Raw genomic sequence first — 16,387 nt, 5'->3', positions numbered from 1 at the left:
TATCAGAGAAAGCAGATGCTTTTCCATTAACTATAAAGTTGAAATTACAAAAATAAATGTGCTTAATGAAAACTGCAATTTTGGGGGGGGGACCCTCATGTGTCTAAAGTTTTCGCAGTAGGATGAGGTGGTTTTTCACATCACACTAGTCACGTGACGAACAACTGGATATTACTACTGGCGAAAACTACGAAGAAGACGACAGGAAGTAGTTTGAGAATGAAGTTTTGTTTTTAGTTTTTTCAAACAATGTGCATCTGGCTCCACCAGAGCTCTCGTGGCATCACAGTTCATAAGACGTCGTGTGTCATGGGAACACATTGAATCCAAGGCTCTTCTGGAAAATTGACGACAATTTACCCAAATTGCTTCATACATAATGCCAACATTTCCTCAAAGGCAACCCAAGTGCCAATGAGGAGCTATCACAGTTCAAGGCGTTTGTGTTCAAAGGGGAAAAAATATATAAACCTCCAAGTTTGTGTGCTTCTCCTATCAAACCTCTGTGGAAGGAAGACGTTTGACCTTTCTCATTGTTTGTGGCCATGTGGAGGAGGCAGGTGGATTCTCCCATCTGCATGGTGACGAGACCGAGAGGAGAGCGGCGAGTGGGTGAGCGTCTGATCTCCAGCGTTTGATCTTTTTGCCTTATCGTAAGCGGACTTCAAACCAGGCGTCGTGTTGATTCTCCTGTGTGTGACAGTTTGAGGCCAAGTCAGGGAAGCTGTTGACCTAATCAAAGTCCAGAGGTCGTGCGGAAATATTTGCGTGGAGAGAAGTGCAGAAAGCTGTTTTAAGCACCAAAGCACATACCACATACAGAACATAAAGAACTTTCAAAGAAAAAAAAAAAGAGATTAAATCATTGCTCTTATTCCAGTGATTCCCTTTGAACCGCCTCTAATTGCAAAGCGCCGCGTCGGCCGAGGTAATGAGCAGCAAAATCGTTTAGGTTTTTTTTTTCAAAAGCTGTTTTTTCGTGTTGATCACAGGCACAGACTGCTAATTTGCTTCCCAAGTGCAAAAGTATCAAATTCGTCTTTTTTTTTTTTTTTGCATCAATAAATATGTTTCAAATAAGATCAGGGCTGCGCTCAAACTGCTTCTAGCATTTGAACTGGTGAGCTAAGCAGAGGAGATGCGACGCACCGTCTGCAACCGCCAAGATCTTCAGGACGTCTGAGGAAAACGCTTATTTATTCTTATCAACGCAGCATGAACGCACGACAGGATGTCACACTGTTGTCCATCAGACTTTGATTGGGTTTGATTGTCAACCTTTGGAAGAGAGACAGAGAGAGGGAGAGAAAAAAAATTACATCAGCTCTAAAGCATGTTTGGTTAAAAAAAATAAATAAAATGTGGGTGTTCATTTTCCCAAGTCATATTTTTGCTACATTTATAAATAAAGACTTCAAACCATATTTAGTTAGGTAGCAAGCTAACTAAATATTTTTCAAATAAAGTATTTAGCAAAACATAACATTTGGATTTGCTATTCAAAGTGTTTAATTTAATTTAAATTTTTTGGTTTCTAATTTTTAGTTAGCAGCCAATATTACAGTAAATATTTAGTGAGCGAAATAAAATTTGTGGCTCAATATTTAGTTATCAAAACTAAATATTTAGCTCAGACTCATATGACAGTGGCTAAAAATGTAGCTTGCTGCTTAAATATTTAATCTCAATCTGATCTCTCAGCCGGAACGTTCGATGTGTTTTCGGTTTCTTTTAGAAATGCGTGACAAGAACAAGGTTTGTCTGCAGCCCAGTGGTCAGAAATGTGTTGTTAATGCTCCCTGCAGCAAACATCTCTGATTTCTCTTTAACCTTCAGCTTAGGCAAACACAGTTCAGGTCATGCTGTCTCTTGAAAGCTTCTGGGGCATTTCTTTTTTTTATTCTTCTCACAGCTAAACCACCGACTTCTACATAATGGATACTTCTGTGTTTTTTTTTTTTTTAAGAGACTGAAGTGAAGGTGAGACGTTGACCTTAGCAGCCTGCGCTTCACCACTTCACCTCACTTACCCACCAGCAGTGAGACGTAATTCATTCAGATTTATCCAGATGCACGTTTATGCCTGCTCTGCCGGGCGGATGCGCTGCTGCATCCTGAGCAAGCCTGTCCCTGAGACCGCAAGCCCCGAGGCCACGTCTCACTTCCTCTCCCAATTTAATATAAACTCTGAGACGCGTCGGAGCGGACGTCCCCTTGTAATGTCTGTGTTAGGTATTTTCCTCGAACCTACAATAAAATAACCACAGACAACGTATATGAAATATGGTCAGGCTTCTGCAGAAGGAGAAATCCCGATCAACAGCTCCTCCGGGCTGGTCAAAAGAGAGTTCTGATCTGCTTTCACGTGAGCTCCCTCTTTATTGTCAAAGCATCAAACAACAGAGGTCGTAAAACATTTAACACAAACAGACCAACAACTCAGTTCCAGGTGTGATATCTAATTTACAATCTGAGCCCAGTTCAGCTCTGGGTCAAACTGTCACCTAAGACCGGGTAGATAAACACCAGAGAAAACTTTAGGGTCTGAGAACCATAAAGTTTTACTATCTCGCATGAAGACAGTTGTAACCTCCAGGTCAGTTTATACTAAATCACAATAACTTTAGACTGAATATAAACTAAAGTAACAACAAAATGATAATGTTAAAAAATATCTAACAGTCTGCAAACAATTCTGCATATTAGGAAAGTCAATACAAACGGGGAATTTAATTGACTCGGGAGGAAGAGGTTTGGAAAGTGGAGATAAACTTCTGCATTGAAAACACAAATTACCTAATGACTGTTATTTGAGTTAATGTGATATTTAGAGACCTGCCGTCATCATAGCCTCGCTCCGCCACTATAAAGTACTCCATGATTGCAAAATGTAAGACAAGTGATGCTTGGTTTTCAAAACTGTTTACAAATGAAAATCCTGAAACGTGTGACTTTCAGAAGCTGCACGTCTCTTCAGCTTTGGGCTTCCAGAGATTGAAACTTTTGATGAAAGGCCAAGCCATTCTTAGTCTGACTGTGTATTTAAAGGTGAACCATTATGCTTCCTTGATCAGGCTGTGATAATCTATGGGCTATACAAAACATGTTCATTGCATTTTTTGTGTGTGCAAATACACAGATAAAAACTGAGATTTGAACAGAAAACAGAAGCGCAATCATGCAACTGCACAAGTTTGAAAAGCGGAAGTTGATCCCGCTGCACAACCAATGAGAATGTAGCCAACGGTTACTAGATGGCAAGTCAACAACAAAATTCGAGTCTTTTTTCCAGCAGCCATTGTAAAACCAGATGACCAAACATGCTGTGGTTGCTAGGTGACGGGCAGTGCCTGCTGACTCGTGGTGTTTGAAACTGTTTGTTACGAATTAGAGGACTTTCAAAAGTATGCAGCTGCAGCGGATTTTGTTTAGTAAAGGGGGATGATTACTCATCCTAAATCAGGCCAATGGCCAAAGAGAGTCAGTGACGCTTGTATTCTTACACGCCATTGTTTAGCCAACAAAATCTGTAGAGAAAGGGGTGAAATAAAGAAGAAAGAGAGCCATGTTTTTCAAAGTAATGACATGCCTCTTATAACAGATCCCTGATTCAGCTACCAATGAGAATTTTCTGAACCATCCGGCGATTGAGACCTCCGCTCGTTCGTGACGGCGGTCCTCGCCCTGACGGACGACCTTCAGTATCCCGTTCTATTAACGTCCCGCGTCCCTTCTCCCCTCTCTGAGTATCTCCCGAACTCCCTGTCATTTTGGACATAAATAGGACTATAAATCTTTGATAAGGCAACAGCTGCTGGTAATAATAGCTGCACTTTTGTGTTGCTAACTTGAGATGAGCGCAGGACATTTTCCCATGAAGTTCTCCTCTGAGAGAGGTCACGGTGAGACAACCGCTCTCCGCTCAAAAAGGCCTCCTTCGTATAAAGACAGGGCAGAAGAGGCTTTTCTCCAAAGCCCTCCAGCGCTGTTTGGCCCACAGCGGTCCGCGCCGTCGTGTCCAGCACGTGCGAGGCCTGAATGGAAGCAGGGGAAGCAGGATTGGATGTGAAGATACGGCCTGTTTGCATCGATTCGTCGCTGAATCTTGCGGTCGACTTTTTCTTTTTGGCCTCGGCAAGAATCAGCGAAATGAAATATCTCAGGAATGTAAAAGAGAAGCATTCGGGCCCTTCGAGTCCAGGTACGGTACGCACTACATTGACTTTTTCAGGTATATCTCCACGAACTAGAAAATTGCCAAAAAGGTTCAATAATTCAAATTTTGCATGTATATTTGAAGGGTTTGGTTCTGTGCAATTTGACCATTGCAGCATTCAATGTGTGTTAAAGACATAATTTATTGTTTGACAAGATGCGCAGCGGGCCTCCAAACTGCAGCTAAAACAGGCACACAACATATCTGCACAATGTGTCATATTGCAATTTTGCTTGGATTCAATATTTGACCAGTTTATAAATCAATTGTCAATAACGTCTCTCCATCTTGGTGACCAAAATGAAGATTAGAACAGTGATTGTGGAGTTGTTACTCTGATTAACTCTACAACTTTGTTGTCATTTTAAGTTTTTCTAAGATGACTAACACCATCTACTAATCAAAAATATTTCACAACACAATATAAGTATAGGTGTGTGTGTTGCGATTTATATTCCAGTACAGTTTTTCCCTCCACTTAACTTTCCAATTTATAATAATATGCACTCTGCAACAGCAGTTTTCACTATGAAAGCAGAGGCCATAGTAGAATAACATTTCTGTGCCGAAACAAAATGTCATTTCTATCGGTCCATATAACTTCCAGCTGATCGTGTGTGCGCGTGTGTGCCTGTGTGTGGCTTCTTAGTCCAAATCATGACTCAAAATACCGCATACACACACACACACACACATTCACACACCAACGCACAAACGGTGACGCGTTCGGTGTTCCTGATAATCTGTCTCCGACCATCATCAACCCTCCTCTCGTCTCCTGCTCATCTCTCTGCGTCCCGCCGCTCCTCCTCAGTCTCCGCGGAGGTTCCGGCGCCAGGACACCGAGCGCACGGTTCCCTTCTTTTTCCCCTTCTCTCCTCCACACACCACCGGCGTCGCTTCTCTTTTTCAACCTCCAAGATCTGGACTTGTTTTTTTTCTTTTTTTTCTGTGCGTGTGTGTTGGGGGGGATCAATGTGTATATAGCCTATATGTATATATAAGATGACTTGAGAGATGTAGCGCGAACGGCGCGGCTCTGGGAGAAGCTGCTGAACGCGCCGTGCGTAACAGCGCGGCGCTGGGGAGGAAGCAGATGGATGGAGAGGCTGGCGGCGGGATGCGGCTTTCCGGCGGGTCGGAGCCCCGTTCGGGAGCGGCGGGGACTCGGCGCGCTCTGCCGCGGGACCAACCCGGACGGGATACAGCGAGGACGAAGCTTTCTGGTTTAAACGTAAGTCAAAAAACAAAAAAAGAAAAGACATTTCCTACGCTGCGCTCTTGATCCATTTAGGCTCCGGTCAGGTCAGTGAACTACAGTCGCGATCTCTCATTTGGTTTTTGGCACTCAGATGAATTCCAGGGTTTTTAGTGCTAAAGCTTTACATGTGAAGTTTTGCTCCTTTTTTTTTTAGTTTTTTATTTCTTTTGGTAAGAAAACAATGGCAACAAGTGTAACCTCAAAAAAAAAAAAAAAAAAAAGAAAAGAAGAAAAACTAACAAATGCAGGATATTTATCTTTACCCCAAGTTCAAGTTTCATGCTATTTAAAGCACCACTTTGAAATTCAATATTGCATTGCTGATATCTCGATATAGTGAAGGATGACCAAATGTCCCGTTGAGCTGCACGTTTCTGCTGCAGCAAGCCAAGCTGTGCAGGCTGCTTCCTCCTCATCCTCATCGTTTCTCACACAGGGTGCAGAGCAAGCTCATTATTAGACCTTCTATTTGCGGCCAGAGCAAAGCAGCGACGTGTCCTCTGTAATGACAGGGACAAGGCTTTGACCTTTCCACACCTTTCCAGAAGGTCTGAACCTCCTTCGTCCTCCCAGACATCCGAGCTCTCCGGTGTCTGCAGGGAAGCGGATGCAAACTTCACCACGGCGGCTTTCAGAAAGAGTGAGAAATAATAGTAAAATAAAACATAATTCAGAAACTTTACCCCCCCAAACCTCTTTTCTTGGTGTGTTAACTGACTGAATCATTTCTGACCCCCCGCTGCTTCAGCATTCACTGATGTCACTGTCAATTGGCAGGGAGATTGTCAGAGGGAAAAAAAATATATAATAATTCACCTGAGCTTCACCCTTTTTTTTTCAGTTTTTAATTGAGAAAATAGCGTGGACCGTTGCATTCTAATGCGGTGTAAATTCTGCTCTCAATCTTTGCTTTGAGCCGTTAAATCCACAGCTCAGATCATTGAGCTGGGTTGCTGGAGTCGCGGTTTGGCCGCAGGTTTCAGTAAGCGCGTTTTCAAGACGGCGGACCGAGATGCTGGGCTGACAGCAGGTTTCTCTGACTGTATGGAACACAGAGTAATACAAAACCCCTCCCCCTCCCCCACCTCTTGCTGCACACTGATCAGTTCAAACCTGGCTGAGTGGAAATCTGCATAAAACACTTGGTGCAGATTAACCAAACGACGACTTATGTCTCAAAGCCTTTGTATGACGGATGGTTGTCCCTTGTTCAATATTAAACTATGCTTTGGAGCCAGGGTTGCACTGATTGTGGTTTTCTGGCCGATCTTTGATGCAGATTTTGGCCGATGTTTTTTTGCCTGAAATGTGGCGAGAAAGCTGCTGACCCGGTAACAGTGGGGTGACTGCTGTTGGCTGTGAACATGCAGACGTGACCTGGTCAAACCTCGCTCACCGCAGAGCAAAAGGGGACAGTGTTTGACTTTTAGGGCATTGACAAGGCAGATGAGATCAGCTTCACATGAAAGCATGAGCCAATCATGAAGGAAATTGGGGCCGTTTTATCGGTTCACCCCTAACTCTTTATTAAGACGCTGTTTTTAAAACTATTCTGGTCAACCAATCAGTGGCTTCTCTGTGACGCAGTGGACTGCAGGGTAGTGGCTAAGCTAATATTAGCTTGTTTTACACTGTAAAAGTGAAATGGCAAAAAGGAACAAAACTTTTCGCAATACGTGCGAGAAAACTGCCCATTTATGATGCTTACTGTTACTCTTAATAATGTTGGGATTATCATAATTGTAATAATACATTTTTGATTATTTCAGTAGCAGTAGGAACAGTTGTTGTGTTCCTGTTTAAAGTCAAAGCAATGACATCGCATTGCCATGTGACAACCAAACGTTCTTTGCAAAGTGGGAATTGGAATAAAAATTACTGAATTTCAAGCTTCTTGGCAACGTTTATGTCTTAAAATGGCAAAAGAAGGGCCAGTTTTCTGACTCGCACCAGTTTGATACTTTTAACGAATGGATAAAGAGCCTTTGAAGAAAATTTAATTTTTCTTTGTTTAATCCTGGTAGTTTGTCTTTAATCTTTACTCGGATCGTTTCAAACACAAAAACCATCCCTCCAAAAATCAACTCTGAGAGCTGAGCTCATGTCGTCTGTCCCCGTCGAGACAGTCGCTGTCACCGCAGGGGGCTGACGAGAGGTGTGTGTGTGTGTGTGTGTGTGTGTGTGTGTGTGTGTGGGGGGGGTGAGTGATCCTGCCACAGTGTCAGAGCTGTTTGTCCCAGAGATCAATTGAATAAACATTCGTCTCTGGCAGCAGCGCGGTGCCCCCATCGTTCTCTTTTGCTCGGGCGAATGTATGAATGTATGCATCTGCGCAGGAGGCAGGACACACACACACACACACACCACACACACACACCACACACCCTCACACACACACACACACACAATACTCGATATGAGGTCTGTGCTAGAAAGTGAGAGGAAAATAGAAAGCCCAAAGGGACTGAGCAAAAAAAATTTGTACGTGCCGCTAAAAAGAGAGAAAGAAAAGAAAACAAGGAAAAACAATCCTGTGTGCTTATTCAGGATGTTGTTCAGTCTGTGTGCTTGTGGCTGTTTTGTTACAAACCCCTCATGTTTTCACTCCCCCTCTGTGCGTCTCGAATGCAGAAGAAAATGGCCAAAACTTATTTTTACTGCACGTCTTATGAAAACGGAAATGGCCCGTCGCCTTGTTGATGCGACTGTCTGCCCAAAAGCTTCTGAATGCTGCCTTTACAGATGACGGGAGAAAAGAAGTCAAGCCTATAGAGGGACAATACCCACTAAGGACACGTTAAGTGTTACCGAGGGTGAACGTGCGCAGCCGGTTTCATAAAGTCACGCTGTAACTGTTGCCATGGTTATTGCAAAAGTGTCATTATTTCTGGTCAAGGGATATACGCTCTAAATGTTTTTTGTCATCGCTTTTCTCTCTCCATAGATTGACTTTGCCCTGTGTACTTCCTGTGATCATTGTGGCTCCTTGAACATAAAAGTCCCCAGTCATCCCAGTCCCTAGACTCTTAGAAGACAAAGTTTCCACTTGCCTTTACCCTTGGCTGCTGTTTCTTTCCCCTCAGTTTAAAACCTTAATGAATCCTTTTAACCTCATTGTTATTCAGTGAAATCAGTACTTGGAGGCAGTGAAGTAACACCCATCACCATCCTCCATTTATGACTCCACTCTTTCATGCTAACTTCATCTTAAACCCGTAAGATTGGAGTCATGGCCCTGGATGTGTGGCCCTACATCCCACCGTCCCCCAACATCACCGTCCCCGAGCCCCTCCTGTACGACGCCTACAACCAAGAGAATGACTCGAGCGGCAACATCTCAGACCCCACAGAGCCCCATCAGGACAAGACCAGCTCGGTCGTCCTCACCTTCATCCACTTCATGGTGTGCGCCGTGGGTTTATGCGGCAACACCCTGGTGATCTACGTGATCCTGCGCTACGCCAAGATGAAGACGGTGACCAACATCTACATCCTGAACCTGGCGGTGGCGGACGTCCTGTGCATGATGAGCCTGCCGTTCATCGCCCTGCAGCTGGCGCTGGTCCGCTGGCCCTTTGGAGAAGCTCTGTGCCGGGTGATCATGACCGTAGGTGGGTGGAAAGCAGAAGGCTGATGAGTCATTGTGGACAGCGGCAGCAGCTTTTTTTAACGAAGGAGGACTTTTAGGTTTCCCCAACTGAGAAATTGTCCTCGAGTCGTTATCTGGCATGGTTGCCATAAAACAAACTGTCAATCCGTTTAGCCAGAGCTAACAATTATGTCTCTGTATTGCAGAATTTGTTGGAGAGTGTTGACCTATGAGTTATGAAAAGGTTCTATTATTTTAGCAACGCATGTGTTGACATTTTAATCCTAAGACCTTGTCTATAGCAGCTCTTTATACCGACTCTTGTAGAAAATGTTAAATACAGGTTTCCAATATCTTGAATAAATTATTTAAAGGGCCAGTATTGTTTAAAATTGATTTTTTTTCTTTTTTAGCTTTTCATTGTTTTTTTACTCCAACATCAAAAATATTTCTGCAGTGTCACCTTGATTCTTTCATGCACATTTGAGAAATCCTTTAATTTCTCCTGTATAATGCAGAATTAGACCGTTCATTTTTTTTAGGACAGGATTAAACGCTGTCCAGACTCCTACAAAACTTTAAAAGTGAGCCCTAATTTACCACCAAGCAGAATCTACAGGGCAGATGCTAACTTCAGCGTCATTACCCAGTGAGAATAAGCTAATTGCTCTATGTCCTATCCAGGCATTAGTATCTTGTCTTTCCAAGCTCAGTTTACTATCAAAAACATTAATTTTCAAGGTCAAGAAACAACTATTTCATAACTAGGACAATGGAAAACTAGACAAATAGCTAAGATAAGAGACAATAGATCTAAAAATGAGTTATAAAATGGTTTTAGGATAGTTGTGATAACTATCTTACATTGACAATATAGAATAGTCCTATGGTTGAGATGGATATCAGTTTTAATTTTACAGATCTTTTTGATCACCTTCTTTGGTGCATCTAAACTTTCCTCTTTTCGTTCCTCCACCAGATTCTCTCAATCAGTTCACCAGCATCTTCTGCCTCATGGTGATGAGCATCGATCGCTACCTGGCCGTGGTTCACCCCATTCGCTCCACCAAATGGCGGAAGCCCCGTATTGCCAAACTAATCAACGTCACAGTGTGGGGCGTCTCGCTGATAGTCAATCTACCAACGATGATCTTTAGCGGCCTGAACCAGCTGCCGGTGTGCGGCATAGTGTGGCCCGAGCCCCAGGACCTCTACTACAAGATCTTCATTTTCTACACCTTCTCCATTGGATTTTTCATGCCACTGGCAGTGATATGTCTCTGCTACCTGCTCATAATAATCAAGGTGAGGCACTGACTGTGTAAGTGTCAGATTTGATTTGTTGTGGCCTGGACAAAACAAGCTGGACAAAACCGGCGCGGAAAGTTCTCGAGGACTCAAGATTTCCTTTTGAAACCAGCTCGTATGGAATCGGCTTGGTAAATTAGCTAAACTATCAATTGTTTCGTGTTTACTTCAACTCAGCCTGGACAAAGAACTACACCAAATGGAACATTTCAAACTAGAACATTGTGTTGTTTCAAACGTCCAGTTCATGTAGCTTTTTGAGATTATATTTAACTCCTATACTAACTTTTCAGTTGTCTTATTTTCTTTTCTGGACAAGCAACCGTGCAAAAAATATTTCAGTAATGAAAATAACGTAACATAAAGGGAGTGAAATCCAGATGATCGTGATCACTGGTTATTTAACAACTAGCAGTGGTTTTCTGAGAATCAGCTGGAAATAGTTCAGAGCCCAATATGACTGAGAATCAGATCTTATTTGTCTGAACAGTAAATGTTTACTTGTGCTTCAACTTGACAAGAATATTTACTATCCAGCTGACATATTAGATGTTTACAGTTCATTTCTGATCAAGCAAGTTGAGGGAACAATTAAAGAAGGGAAATCTTTGTTTTCATATTGTTCATTTGTTCTTTCGGCATATTGTGTAATTGTAGAACGCATCCTTGAACGAAGATTGAGGTTGTAAAAAAGCCGTGTCCAATGCCTTAGAAAAAGAAAAAAAAAACTTTTTTTTTTTCCCCCAGCATTTTAAACTTATATTCCCATAAAATGTTTCTTTCAGACCACTTTAGTTGAGCCAGACAGAGTAGAACTCGGAGGGACTGTATTGGACTGGATGTTCCAGGAGGATTTAGACTGACAGTGTTTGGGTTTTTGTGGACAGTGAATTCCCCTGAGATCACTTCATCCATAAATTGGTGCCATAAAAGTAAATCTAAGATGGATGAATATCTGGAAATCCTGACCTTTGTGTTTCAGAATTAGACGCCATGTTAGAAAGTGCATCGATGTGTTGTCTTTGTAACAGTTTCAATTTGCTTTAGCTCTTAATGAATAATTGAATAACCTCTTTAAATAATGTTGTATTACTGTGAGCTACAGCAACACTTAATGTCTCTTTGGCATCCATGAAGCATTTCTGAATTGAATGAATGTGTCCGTCAGTGGATTCGCCTTGCGTTTTGGATGTCTTAAACCACTTTCCATTCTCTTCACCAGGTGAAATCGTCCGGAATACGAGTGTGTTCCTCCAAGCGAAAGCGCTCCGAGCGCAAGGTGACACGGATGGTGTCCATTGTGGTGGTGGTGTTCGTCCTCTGCTGGCTGCCTTTCTACATTTTCAATGTCACCTCCGTCACCAGCTCCATCACGCCCACCTCGGCGGTGAAGACTTCATTTGACTTCGTGGTGGCGCTGGGCTACGCCAACAGCTGCGCCAACCCCATCCTGTACGCCTTCCTGTCCGACAACTTCAAGAAGAGCTTTCAGAATGTGCTGTGCCTGAAGAAGGTGGCGGGCCTGGACGAGATAGAGCGCAGCGACAGCCGGGCCGACCGGAGCCGGATGGTCAACGAGGCAATGCTCATCAACGCCAACCTGGAGACCCACAACTCCGCTCTGCTCAACGGCGAGCTGCAGACGAGCATCTGATTGGCGAGGGAAGCGGCATCCCAAGAGGCGACGAAAGCAGTGGGGCTGCATCACGTTTGAATTGCGAGGCCACGGCGATGTTGCAATGGCAGCTCATGGACACATGAGCAAAGTCTGAGAGAAAAACAAAGGGGTTCGTAGAGTTCAGAGAAAGTGTATTGGCTCCATTTATAGACTCCTGACGACGGGGTAAATGAGGCAACCTGTTTACCTTCCGATCGACCAAAAGTACAAGAGATTTATTTTGGTTGAAATAAGAAGAGTGCTAGTGGTGCCTGTCAGATTCAGTCTTCACAGATTAAAGCAAACGGTAAGATGAGACAGACCGCTGCGGACATGGAGTGAAGAAATACAGGAGCAACGTTGCCCTGTATCGGCAATCAGGAGAGTAATCTGAATTCGATCCACAACCTCTATCGAATCACCTTCGCAAAGACGGAAATGACAAAGGAGTACTTATATTTTCTGTAGCCTTTTAGACTGAAACCGCTGCCACAGACAACAAGGGTAACTCTATACTTTATTCACGTCAGCTCATTAGTTTGGTTATTCAGAACTGAAAGGGGGAACAAAGAGGAATCCTTTTACCTCCTGATGGATTCTGTTCTCGTTTGGCTGACTTTTTATCTTTACGGACAGAGTAGCGGTGGCTCGTAAGCACCAATTCAACATCTCGGATTAATGATCAAGGATGGGAAATCGTTTCTGCTGACAGCCTAACCTTGCTTCTCCAAAACAACATGACGGTGTACATAGTGAACAGATTTAGAGGAAACTTTGCAACAAAGTGAAACTGTTGCTTCCCGTGTGTCAAGAATGAAATGGATTTTAATGGCAAGACAAACTTCTACATATTCTTGTCAACTGAAGTTGGTGGTTTGTACAGTGCAGGTCTACTTGATCCTGACTGAGTCGTCCCTTGCACCGCTGCGAAGGACCCTATATCTATTTGTACAGTGTTGTGTTTTGACAAGCTCGCTGCTTGGCGGTAAAACGTGACCCTCTGATTCCTGTTTGGTTTGGTCAGCCTATGTATGAGAGGGTGTCCAAATTTCCCAGAAGGCCGAAAAATGCGTCACGCGTTTGAGCAAGGGCGTGAGAAACGGTGGAACACAAAGGGAGATGAAGATATCTGATGAAGATAAAGTTTGAAACGGCCGAGGTGAGATGTATGAATCAAAGAGATCAGCAGAAAGTGAGGTCCTCAAATATGTGGGCGAGTGAGTAAAGCTGGATAAAAAACAGAGCTGCTAGTGTGAAGAACAAGCATTATGTAACACACACACACATATATATATATATCTGCCAGGTTATTTACCTTTTGAGACCAACGTATTTGAATTTCTTAAATTGGCATTAGCATTTTAGTATCCGTAATCTTTCAGTGTCGCCCGTACAGTCTGTGTGCTGCCGGTCTGGTGATTAGCATTGCCTCCATACCCCGGTTCCTCTATGGCGCCTCATTAGTCTCTTTACTCTGTTTTTCATTGTGTCACAAAACCCACAAAGAGAGAGGTTGGGATTGACGTGACCCTCGACAAGAGAGAAAGAGTGCGAATGAGAGAATTCCCACAAAATCGGAACGGGTCATCCAAGACGGCCAGAGGTGAGCAGAACCGAACCGCGATCCTGAAAGGTTCACGGTGACGATGAGAAGGACCGGTCCTAGAAAAACCGTGTCACACTCAAACATGAACGTGCGAGCCAGAGCGTGGTTGGACGCCTGATTGGGAATGAGCGGAAAGAAATGTGAGTAAAGTTGATACAGTGGAAAACAATATGTACACATAAAAATGATTTGCCACTTAATCCGAAGCGAGAAAAACAGACGCAAAAGTTTCAGTCAAACGACTGACCATGGGATGTTAGTTATATCTTCACTTTTCGCCAACAAATTTAATATTCCGGTGAGCTCAGAACAAAATTAAGACAACTTGGTTAGATTTGCAGGTAAACTAAAGTTTTCTGCACTATACCAGCATCTGCTGTGCCTCATATTTATTAATTGTTAATTTGTACTACATCCATAGCAGTTTGTCAGACCTTTCCCTAAAATAATCGAGTTTTAATTGAGCCTCAATCGTAGCTGGCAAATTATATCTGCTCACCAGGGGAAGATTCATCAAAAGATAAAGAAAAATAATAATAATTGAAATTCTTTGCTGTGTATCGCTTCACTCATGTTGACAGAATGAGTCCAGGAAGCAAGCACACACATGCAGGGCGATTTTTTTTTTCTCTCTTTCCAATCGTTGGGGTGGAGACGCTTCCCAAAAGCGCCTGGATGTTGGTGTCACAGCTGGGTGGCTGGGAGATTTGTCAGATATCTCAGGAGCCAGCGCGTACAAAGTCGTTAACCACGCAGATAAATCCTCTCTGAAAGCATCAACCTGCATAATCAGAACAGATGAGAAGCACAGATACATTTCTTTGTGCTCTGCTATTCATTCATTCTCTATGTTTTTCACATTATATCAACAGACCTAATAAGATGAACGATTTCTGTGGCAAACCAACAGAAAGTAGCACATCGATGTAAAATGGAAGGAAATTTTTAATTTTCTTTTTTTTTGTTGTTGTTTTGTTCCTTTGCTTATTTTTTTTCATGAATAAAAACCTGAAAAATGTGTTGTGCATTTTTATTCGACCCTCTTTGCAGAGATACTGAGCAGAACCACCTTTTCTGGATTTGCGGCTCCAGAAAAGAAACAGCTCTGGCTCAGTCAATTCAAACGTAAAGCAGTTGCTCAGCCTGCCACAGATTTTGGCTTAAACTCAGCTGTGGACTTTGACTTGACTATTCTGACACATTAATATGAACGACCCAAACCAGCCCAAAGTATCTCTGAATGTATATTTGTCCCTTTGGACCTCTCTCAACTCTTTTGCCATCAATCTTTCTACCAACTAAAAAAAAAAAAAAATCTTCTCCAGCGACATCATGATGTTGCTGGAGAAGCTCGGGGCAAATTGTAACCCCAAATTTGTTTCAAACCGCTTCAGGTTTTATTTTGTCTAGTGCACTAATGACTAATGATGCAAATTGTTTACGCAAACAATAATATTCCTCTCCTGTCATCTAATTATGCCAAATTTCCCTAAATTACATACCAAATACCTATATTTCTTCCAATCATACATGGTATGTCCAAACAATTTCTGCTACATGCAGAATCTGGCTGGCAGCGATGACAGCAGTAATGCATTTTTTATATAACTAAGTAAATTCAGGCAGGTGTGGCATTTGTGGAGGAATGGAAATTCCTCCATGAAGAGCAAATTCACGTGTCGTTGTCTTCACCACGTTTGAACATCAATCTGTGGGACGTTCCAAGTTTTGAACATCCGACTGTTTGAACCGCGGGGTTCAGAGAGCGGGAAGTTTGAACATCCCACAGTTGATCGATTTACCCTGGCTTTTCCTCAGAGGTAGCAGAGTGAAGGGGGCTGAATAGAAATTCATGTCACAATTCAGGTTTTAAGTCGTAACATGTTTGTGTGAAGGTTTTGTGTTTTTCTGTTGCGTAAAATCCCAGCAAAGGTGATAGAAAGTTTACAAAAACCCACAATCAGTAATTAAAACATGTTACTTTTCATTGAGATTCATGTATATATATATATATATATATATTTTATTTTTTTTTTTTTTCTGCAATGATGAACTGTGTTTCTTTCAGTTTCTCTTACAGTCAGTATTTTAGCTTCCTCAGTGTTCTTCATGGACTTGGCTTCTTTCATTTGCAAGTACAACTGATAAGGTGACCTTCAGCACTATTCACTGTGTGAAATATTAATCATACAGGTGAGAGAGAGAGAAAAAAATTATGTGATTCATGCATCTCCACTCGCCGTGTAGATAATGTATAAAAACTGAGCCTACAGCTGTTCAAACGAATGTCGGTACAAGAGAGTTTGTGCCAAAGCCAGCGCAAATGTAGCGCTAGAAGCACCGATTGGCTGCAATGGGAAAACCTTTACTGGCTGCTTTCTTTATCATGTTGTGAAATCAATTTTTTTTTCTTTTTTTTTAGGATTCACCACAAGTTTTGAGCGAGATGGATACCAAATGTTACAAAAAAAAAAAAAAAAGATTTGTTCAGATTTATGTATATTTGTACAGATGAGCGGAGGTTTTCCCCAGGTGAACATAAGTTAATTTGTGAAGGGCTATTGCGTGCACTCCGGAGGATGCACCGTTCAGTATAAACTGTGTTTGTCCCATCACCTGCTTTGACCCCTGCATGGAGGAAGGCTGGAGCCACACGCGTTGGCGTTCTGCGAAAGTTCAGCACCTTTGAACTCTTAAAATCTTTCCTGCAATACAACAGAATTTCTTAGCGTCTTCATGAGACGCGAGCC

General features: G+C 42.6%; 2 protein-coding genes across 3 annotated transcripts in view; both read left to right on the top strand.

Annotated features, from left to right (window-relative positions):
* The window catches only part of LOC129377515 (uncharacterized), a 288,482-nt gene that overhangs the window by 14,739 nt on the left and 257,356 nt on the right, over nt 1-16,387 (top strand). The window lies entirely within an intron of this gene.
* sstr2a (somatostatin receptor 2a) lies at nt 4,900-14,655 on the top strand. Of its 2 annotated transcripts, XR_008607938.1 has the most exons (5): nt 4,900-5,450; nt 8,422-9,088; nt 10,046-10,371; nt 11,597-13,190; nt 13,538-14,655. XR_008607938.1 is itself a non-coding variant. In XM_055057508.1 (4 exons), exons 2-4 carry the CDS (start codon nt 8,707-8,709, stop codon nt 12,026-12,028), a joined length of 1,140 nt encoding a protein of 379 aa, XP_054913483.1. In that variant the 5' UTR covers nt 4,900-5,450; nt 8,422-8,706; the 3' UTR covers nt 12,029-14,655. The 2 variants fall into 2 exon arrangements, 1 of the variants encoding a protein (XP_054913483.1); XM_055057508.1 differs by having other exon boundaries at nt 11,597-14,655.

The sequence above is a fragment of the Poeciliopsis prolifica genome, unplaced genomic scaffold (genome assembly GCF_027474105.1).
Source record: "Poeciliopsis prolifica strain line A6 unplaced genomic scaffold, Auburn_PproV2 SCAFFOLD048, whole genome shotgun sequence".
In the NCBI taxonomy this organism is placed as follows: Eukaryota; Metazoa; Chordata; class Actinopteri; order Cyprinodontiformes; family Poeciliidae; genus Poeciliopsis; species Poeciliopsis prolifica.
Note: the sequence above shows the minus strand (reverse complement) of the source record. Positions and strands in the feature narration are given on the sequence as shown.